Source organism: Vicia villosa, linkage group LG3 (genome assembly GCF_029867415.1).
Source record: "Vicia villosa cultivar HV-30 ecotype Madison, WI linkage group LG3, Vvil1.0, whole genome shotgun sequence".
Lineage (NCBI taxonomy): Eukaryota > Viridiplantae > Streptophyta > Magnoliopsida > Fabales > Fabaceae > Vicia > Vicia villosa.
In genome coordinates this window covers 143,554,146-143,564,265 of record NC_081182.1, presented here as the reverse complement: position 1 = coordinate 143,564,265, position 10,120 = coordinate 143,554,146, and the positions used below count along the sequence as shown (strand labels likewise).

The 10,120-nt window shown below is 27.2% G+C and overlaps 1 protein-coding gene across 1 annotated transcript; it reads left to right on the top strand.

Moving 5' to 3' along the window:
• Positions 1-2,776: 2,776 nt before the first annotated feature.
• On the top strand, positions 2,777-6,299 carry LOC131656755 (PLASMODESMATA CALLOSE-BINDING PROTEIN 2-like). The gene is made up of 4 exons (XM_058926376.1): positions 2,777-3,076; positions 3,205-3,612; positions 5,619-5,649; positions 5,794-6,299. The coding sequence occupies exons 1-4, from the start codon at positions 3,016-3,018 to the stop codon at positions 5,975-5,977; spliced, it is 684 nt and encodes a 227-aa protein (XP_058782359.1). The 5' UTR covers positions 2,777-3,015; the 3' UTR covers positions 5,978-6,299.
• The last annotated feature ends 3,821 nt before the right edge of the window (positions 6,300-10,120 follow it).

Below are 10,120 nucleotides of genomic sequence, written 5' to 3'. Positions count from 1 at the left end.
TAGCTATGGGTATCGAGTTTTCAGGTGTTTGTTCTTCGTCCTGTAGGGGTTTTCAAGCATATCAATGATTTTAACAATCTGACTTTGAAGGATAACATTGATATGGTTGTGGTTTACTTGTAACATTTTCATCATCTTTACTTGAATTGTAACTCAAAAGTCTCAGCTTGTTTTCTTAGCTTGAGTTCTTTGTAAACCACTTCAGTTTAGTTTTCAACGATAATAATTTTATCATGATTCCTTTATTTTCTACTATAGTTTGTTGCTCTTTGGAAAGTATGCCCGCAACATGTTTGATTAAATGTATGCATCAATAACAAGATTATTATTAAATTTAGGGAGGTTTGTAACCCCCATTTTCTGTAGCATTTTTTGTATTGTTGACTTTTGGTGACGTGGCGCCCCATAGTCAATGTCATGCCAGCACCGTTAGTGCCACCTCACCAATGTTAGTACCACATAATTGTTTTTGGAATGAAATTTATAAAAAGAGTAACGCTGCACACATTGGTTAACTTAGAGCACCCACATCCAATATACTCATTTAAGTTCTTTAAATGGGACCCACTAAATTTTTTATAATATTTCATTTTTTCCAATCAATTAAACAACCAAATTACATTTTTCAAATATCCATACAACTCTTCAAAAATTTTAAAATAGATCCCCCTAAACTCCACAATATGCCTTCACTTATATTGAATTTGGCACTTTTATTATTAAAAAATTAAAAAAGAGAGAAAGAAACGATGGAAGGATCGTTCTTTACTGCACTAACGTTTGTAAGCTAAAGAACACGTTTTCAATCTAATTATCCACTGGCTTCTGACAGTGTAGCTTAGGATTCTAATGGTGAAAAGTACGATATTTATGCTCTTAAAGGATCAAGTTGTTGTAAAATAAAAAATTAAAGGACCAACTTATTACAATAAAACAATTTAAAGAATCTCTAGTGTAATTTTGTCAAATATTTATTTATTTTATAAATTTAATTTTATATAATATTATTGATATTTATTTATTATTGACTTATTAGTCAACACTAATACTTAATTAAACATTCGTTGGGAGGAGAAGTGTGGTAACATGGATTCAAATCTAGAGTTTTATATACAAATTGTCTTTCACTTCCAAACCACTAGAATGTCACAACAATACTGAGGTTTAATGTAAGGCCACTCATGATAGAAAAGCATTAGTTTAAAAAGGGATATAATGAAACATTGAAAGTGAAATACAAATTTTAAAATGTAGGGGAAAGTATAGAATTTTGAAAAATAAAATATTTTTTTTTTTGACAATCTCCCATCCTATCTTTTGGGTTTCTTACACACGTTTCCAAAAATATTTCCTGTTTTCGGAGATTTATTTCGAAAATATATTTTTTTATTTAACGTTAATTTGTTCTGTAGGTGTGCATCTGGTGTGCATCTACGGAACAATTCAACGTTAAATAAAAAAAATACTTCAAAATACTAATACAATATAATGATAACAATAAATATATTTATATTTTTTAAATAGGTCGGATATGCTTTAAATAATTTTTTTATGGTCTGCAACATAGTTGTTTTATTAAATAGGCTTATAAAAAGTCTATACCTTTTATATTAAAAAAGATATCATTCTTGATCAGAGTCTGTGTAGATTAGGCTCTAGGCCCATTCTTGTTAGTTGGTCTGACATATTCCTACTCCTATATATATATAAAATTATGTTAGCTATTGAATATGTAATCATAATAAATTTAAAAAATCTTTGATTTGAAATTTATTTAATGCTCGTGTATTTTTCAATATGAATATTCTCTTTATAAGAACTTACTATATTTATATGTTATCTCCTAAACATAATCAAATCCATATTTAAACTATGTTAATTTATTTTTGGTATTCGATGTAAAAAATTTATGTCAAAATAACAGAATTCGTGCCACAATTACTAAAATAAATTGAAGTTTCAAATAATCATGAAAAGTTCATCTAGGTAAGACATGATTCAAATAAAAGGTGTGATGAAGATTGATTCCTAACTGTTCATAAAGTTAAGTAGCAATGTGAATTCAATGACTTGTTATACAATAAAGTTTTGCTTTTAAACAGGACCATTTGATAAATATTACATTAGTTGAGCTTCATCCTTTGGCCACCGTTTTTCACAACAAACATGGAATGGAATCACTTAAAGTGCAACATTTGAAAAAGATGGTACACCAGATAACTATAGTTATTAATGAAAATAATCAAATAAATTCCCGGGACATCAAATTTTATATGTTCAAATATTATTTCATTTATGTTTTTATACTTGTGAATTATACATACAAGCAAGAATAAATAGCAAAAGAATTATAATAGCAAGTTGTATAATTTTAAGGGCGACAAAAATGGAGTTCGACTGATCAAACATATTCATTTTGTTCGTATTACTTTACAGACACACAAAAATTTTAAACATATAATCTTTAATATATGTGTTCCACTCTATTCCACTATATTTTTTTTACGAGCTCATAAATTAAATCATCTAATCTTTATTTTTTCGAGACGAATCAAAATTTTAGATCCTTACTCTTAATTCTACTATATTTATTTGCAAATTATGACTAAACTAGACATAAATTCCATTTGCCGCCATCCTTATATAAAGCAGTAAAAAGAGTAGCATAAAAAAAGAGAAAGGCAATTATCACATAAGTACCATCATTACATTGATCACTAACTAAACCCTACACACTCAATTTAAATTCCAAACAATTCCTACTTTTACTTTGTTTTCAACTCTCTTCCCTCCTTTTTTCTCCTCTTGCACCCTCCTTCACTCCAATCTCTATCCCTTGTCATGTCTTTCTCTCTCAAACTCCACAACATATATATTTTTATAGCACACAAAACCCTTTTTTCCAAACACAACTCAATCACCATCTCTAGTTTATGATATCTTCATTTCTCTCTAATTGCCTCAATACAAAATCTTTCAAAACTTGGGAACCACATTGAACAAGAAACACTCAAGATGGAATGGACTATAAACTATTATATACTATTTCTTCTACTCACTCATTTCCTTTGTTCTGGTAATTTCTTTCTCCATAATTTTCTTTATCTTTTTCATATATTCTATGTTTTTCTCTTTTAATTTCTCTATAGATTCATTGAAAGAAGACAAAACTAACCTATTTCACTTTTTTTTTCTTTAATAAAGTTTATAGTGAAACAAACAATCCAATTTCTTCAACTGAAAAGGATATTACAACTCCAATCACAACAATTCCAAATGTAGTTCCAACATCTCCAACAATTCTGAACCCTAATTCAAATCCAGATACATATTCACCATCAACATCAACATCAAATTCACCGGTTTCTTCAGGTTCAAGTTGGTGCATTGCAAGTCCAAGTTCTTCACAAAGAGCTTTACAAATTGCATTGGATTATGCTTGTGGATTTGGTGGCACTGATTGTTCTGCAATTCAAGTTGGTGGAAGCTGTTATAACCCTAATTCAGTTCATGATCATGCTTCTTTTGCTTTTAATAAGTACTATCAGAAGAATCCTGTTCCAAATAGTTGCAACTTTGGTGGAACTGCTGTTATCACTAACACAAATCCAAGTAAGGTTTCTTCTAATTTCATACATAATTTTATAATTAAGGCTTTTAATTAGAATTAGATATACAACTAATATTAAAAATTCCTAAAATTAGGGGTGGTAAAACGGATCAGATTATCCATTGTCTGAGCAAAACAATGTGTTAGACATACCGTACCAAATATATTGGCCCTATATTACTTTTTTTTTTTTTTTTTTTTTGGACGGGTTTTATGAATACAAAGTTCGTATGTTCGTCCTGCATTCAGTATTTTACACGAAATAAACAAATGTTTTTAATTTTTATCCTTAATTATATTTGTCTCTCTATTATATTTTTTTTAGATTATCGCAAGCAAACCTAAACGAAACGGATATGTCCATTCTATTTCTCTATTCTATTTTTTTAAGAGATTTTTGAAAACAAATATAAACGAAGCGGATATGCCTATTTTTTACGCTATCTAAAATTATGTGACAATTTTTAGTTAGAGTAGAAGATAAACAAAAAAAAATATGCAAAGCTAGAAAACTAGTTGTAGTCTATGTTGTAAACCAAAGTGGTTAACAAATCATATGCATCCTTGTGGAGGACTCTTTAGGTTGCATTCTGCAGAGACAAGATAGAATAAAATAAAGATTGTATTGTACTGTATGTTTGAATAGACTTTGAAAGTGCTTTGGTGATATATATAGAAATTAAAAAAGTGTCATTGAGTGATGAAGAAGTCAAGCTTTTTTCTACTTTATTGGAGGCTGTATCTAAAGACATAGCCTTCTATATGTCTTGCTCTTATCAAATATGTCTTCTTGTTTATTACAATTCATTTTGTCTTTTTATTAAATTATACTTTTATATGTGTTCTAAAATAGTGAAATAGGATTTTGATGCACTAGGGACGGATCTAAGGTCCAGTAAGTCCGAGCATGCGCCCAAACTCAACTTTTATTTTTTTTGTATTTCTCCTAATTTAATAGTCGATTTTTAGACGAAACCAGAGGTAAAATTAGGGACAAAATTAGTAAAAATAGAGTGTAAAAATTAAAACAGATAAATAATCAATGGTGTAAAGTTTTTGTCCAGACTATCTAAAATTTCCGACTCCGCTACTAAGTATGAATCTCTAGTAAGACTGTGCGAGGGTGAACCTGCATAGTTAGTATTTTAACATTCAATTGAATTATGAGTTGAGTTTAATGGATATGTACTAACAGTGTAAAAAAGTTTTACTGTCATTCAATAAAAATATATTATTCTATTATATTATCATAGTAATTTAAAAATAACAATATAGTAACGTGGATTTCATATAAAACGTTAAAATAAGGTTGCACTATACCCTCAGTCTTTAATAGAGTGATTAGGACTCATGATTTTATTTTTTTTTTTTATTCAAGGAATATAATATAAGGAGTACTGGGGGTACTCAATCCCTTTTACAAAAATCGGAATAAATCGAAGCGACGCACGAAATTACAAAACAATTGTAAACTATCTTAAAAAATGCAAAGGATCTTTGCAAAAATCATAAAAATTACAATTGCCGTAAGTAATTTCGCCGTGGAAGGATCATTTCCAAACCAACACTTTTATACTCCAAACAATGTCGGAGACACTCCAACTGAACCTTCTGTTTTTTGGCCAATGGCCTATCTAAATGCAATAACAATTAATTAAATATGTTTTACTCTATAAAATTAAGAAAATCTTATTATATTACTAGAAAAAAATAATTAGACTTTAGTTATACTCTTGCACAGATGACATTTTTAAAAGTGTGCAAAGTGATTTACTACAAATCTACGGTACATAATAAAATTATTAAAATTTATTACAGTTAAATCATGATTAAATAAATTTTTTATTTTATTTTAGTTGAATAATGACTAATTTCTTAAAGATCCCTAAAAATTTAAGACAGCAAATTTAAAATATCCTAATATCCACTTTTTATTTATGTATTTTTTTAAGAACTTTTATTTGGGCTATTTAGAAGCTTTTATTGATTTATTAATCTGTGTTTTCAGGTGTTGGGACATGTCAATATCCATCCACTAGGTAACCATCTTTAACCTTATATATATTCTTTATACGTTTTTGGTTTCCATATTTTTCATTTTTCTTTTCTCTTTTCATCCACTTTTTAGTCTCTATAAACTATATCATAAAAATCTAATATTTAGTGTCTAATTTAAATTACAGCACAAGTTCATCAGTCTTAAACATAACAAACACAAGTGGTGCAAATGTTTTTGGATACGTGCCTGTCCCAACAAACCCTTCTTCTGCCTCTGCTGGAGCTGTCTCTCCAAATACTTTTGCACAAATTTGTTTCATTCTTTGTGCAATTGCAATTTTGGAAAACAAATATATCCAACATGAATGAATGAGTGAGAATTTTTTGTTATTTTGATATTTGGCTAGGTTTGTGTGACTCAAAAGCAAATAGGTAGGTACAAGACTTGCAACATAATATACATGATAGATCCACTTTGTAGAAATTTATATAATGGAGATTATTAATATATAGATTTATAACATACTTTTTTTTGTTAATATTTTGTAGTTTTGTTTATATTGGATTTCCCCTTTTTCTTAAGAAATATAACTTTGTATGAAGGGTATTATTTTATACACTTGTATAAATAAATTGTTTTATGTTTTGTTTTATCTGCTACCTACAAATTGATGGAGAAATAGGGAAAGAAATGGTTTCTTAGGTTCAAGGCAAAGAATCTGACAAAAGAACAAAGGCATAAAACAAGGAATAAAAGTGCTTGAAATGTTCTCTATTGTATTATTCTTATTCTTTTGGTAAATGAAAGTATCTCCACATCCAACTGTTAAAAGCTGATTTTCCAAACATGAAAAATGCTATTTTGACACCAACTCATACATATACAGTGTATGTCTTAATGATATTACGGCCACTAATATGATGAACAGTGATATTCACAATTTTGATATTTTTTTTATTTTTTCTCTCTCTTTCAAATAATTTTGGTTAATGATGTGTGTAAGTTTGGTTAATATAATATATAATTTAATTAATATATCTCGACATTAAGAACTAGGAAAACAAAATTGGTTAATTGAGTATAATAAATTAATTAATATATATCGTAATTTGGTTATTAAGTGCTTAGACATTAAAAAAAAAAGTTATGTAATAAATCAATTATGGCTAATCACAATGTTCTGGAAAAACCCAAAATGCCCTTGTTGATTCTACAATCTGTCACGTCGCCTTTTAACTTTTCAAACCATCTTTTATATCGGCCACGTCTCATCTTTTTGTTGTCATCTCTAAACACGTTATGTATCTGACTTTATCAATTTCAATTCATACGCTACTTCCATTAATCATTCTCATTTTTCACCCTTCTTTCTCTCTTTTTTACTTTCTCTTCTTCTCACTTTTCTCTGAATCCTCTCTTCTGTGACTTTTTTCTTTTTCATAACTTTCTACATCATCTTTTTCATAAGTTCGTTCATCATTAGTGAAGTAAAATTTTGTTTACAAACCTTTGTTTATTTTGCTTTTTTACAAAATAACGTCTGACATCAGAAGCTTCTTCTTCTTCTTCGTGTTTTTTTATATTTGAAGTTTGTGATTTATGCTTAATTTTTGCAATATGTATTCCAGATATGCAATTTTCAACCTATTTTTTCGATTTGTATTTCAGATGTGTAATTTTCTCTATCATTTTTTGATCTGTATTCTAGATCTCTAATTTTCTCTATCATTTTTTATCTGTATTTCATATTTGTAATTTTCTCTATAAATTTATAAACGTGTTTTAAATATTTTTTTATTTCTAATCAACACTTTTATCTTTGTTTTTTTAGATTAAATAATTTGAAATTTTGGGTTCATTTTTTTTAAAAAAAAACTTGAGTGAACAAATTGTGTATTTGAATCTGAATACGTGATGATGTTAGTACATATGGAGGATAAGATGAGAAAATGGATGATGATGAATATTTCCAGCATCAAAGAAAGTGAAGATGGTAATGGAATCGTTGAGATTGGGAGAGAGGGAGACTGAATATCTATTTCAATATTATATTATATTTTTATTATATTTTTGGTACAAATATAATTTAAGTGTGCTTTTCTTTTTTTTGTTTTCTAGATTTTTCAAGTTTGATCTTCGGTTTTCTAACTTCCTTCATTATCAACAACAACAAAGTTTTGGTTATTAACCTTTCCATGTCTATGTTTAAAGTTGTTGCATTTTTATTCATTTTTTCCAATACAATCTAAAAAAGTAAACTTTTCAGATCTTTCATTCATCAACAAACAGAAATTATGGTTTACTTCTAGCATTTTCATTCTTCATATATCCATTCAGTAACTTTACATGTTTTTTTTGCAGGTTATTATAGTCTGAGTTACAATTTTTTTGATTGATTTCTTCCTATCTGTATGTCGATTATTATTCGATGTTGTGTTGGTTTGATGAAGTCTGAGTTACAATTATTTTTATGTATCCACTATTTCAGATATGTTGAACCTTCATTTCCGACATCAATTCTATGGTAATAACTAGAACCCTAAAAATATGTTCTATTTTGTTTAAATTTTTTCCTTTTTTGATTAAAGGTCTGATTTTATCCATCTATTTCTTTTGTATTATAATATTTTGACCGAATTTATCCAACCACAACTGAAGAAAGTTTTTTTTTTCACTTTCTCTTTTTATTTTTAGTTGATTTTAGTTGTTGTTTTTATGTATTTTCGAATTAATTTACTAAAACAATTTATTTTTATGCATCCACGTGTTTCAGATCTGCTAAACCTTCATCTCTGTTATCAATCTTCGTCTCAAATTCCATGATAACAACGAAAAACCCTAGAAATATGTTTTGTTTTGTTTCGATCTTTTACTTTTTTGATTTTTTCTATTTGTGAATTTTGTTTGATAATGTTACAATATTCAATGTTTTTTTACCTATGAAATCACTTAGTTTGCTTTTGGTTTAATCACATAAATGCTATTTCATAAAGAGGAGGGATATTCTTACTCCATAAGTAAGTTTAAAACACTCCATGCTGGAGTAATAATATCCTTCCTCGTAAATAGGAGGATATTCTTATTCCAGAAGTAAGTTTAAAACACTTCCTCCAAATCTTAACCATTGATTTTCATTAATCTAACGAATTTAATTAATCATTTAATCTAATTATTTTTGGAAATAATTTTTATATAAATAATCAATTAAAGTCTTTAAATTAATGAAAATCAAGGGTTAAGATTTGAAGTAAGTGTTTTAAACAGACTCCTGGCATAATAATATCCCTCCTCATAAAGAGGAGAGATATTCTTACTCCAGAAGTAAGTTTAAAACACTTACTTCAAATCTTAACTATTGATTTTCATTAATCTATCAGATTTAATTGATCATTTAATCTAATTATTTTTTTAAATAGTTTTTTTATATAAATAACCAAATAAAATCATTAGATTTATGAAAATCAAGGGTTAAAATTTGGAGTAAGTGTTTTAAACTGACTCCTGGAGTAATAATATTCGTCCTCTTTTATAAATAGCAAATTTTTTATCATTCACATCAATATTTTTTGTATATTCAACATAAATAATTTCTAATTATAAATTGTTTTTAAGGCTACAATATTTATTTTAATATTAAAACACAATTTATTTTTATAACGTGCCAACAAATATAACTTTTGTAAGTTTCAATTTTTTTATGGCAATTAATGAAGGTCGATAAATTAATTTGATTTATTTCACGGTCATTCAATTTTTTATCATCCATTAGACTTAAGAGTTTAAAGGTAGTGCACTGACAGTGTAAACAAATTTTACACTTACAACCAATTAAAATCCTTACACTTGCCATGTCATATTAATTTTTTTAATTAAAATTGTATTTTAATTGGATACATGGTTGTGATTGGTTGACAGTATAAAAAAACTTTACACTGTCAGTGCATATCCTTTTTTCTCTAGACGTAACCAACATTTATGATTTTAGTAATAAATAATATCCTTGACCAACATTTTAAATTTAGTAGTAAATATTTTTAATTACACGATATGCATTAATAGTTATATGACTAAGAGTGAAAATGCATTAGAATTATTAATTTTTTTATATTATGCTACTTATATATTTATAAAGATAAATTATATTTATCATTAATTAATAAATAAAAAAGAAATAATTGTAAATTATATTTATTATTGATAAAAAAACCTCCTATAAATATACCTTAAATAATTGTATTTTATAACATATTTAATCATTCACTTAAAGAAATTAAATATGAAAAATATATTTTCTCAAATTAATTAATTAAAAGATAGTTTTTCACATCCTAATAGATTTAAAAATGCGTCATTGATCAAAGTATGGGAAGACATTTTGACATGAGAAAATCTCAATCCACCCCTTGAATTTCTTAGTTACCTGGAGAAATTCCAATTTTGCCCCTACTTTTGTAGATGCACTTCCGGAAGTATTTTTTTTCAAAAAATTTGTTTCTTTCCATATGAAACGT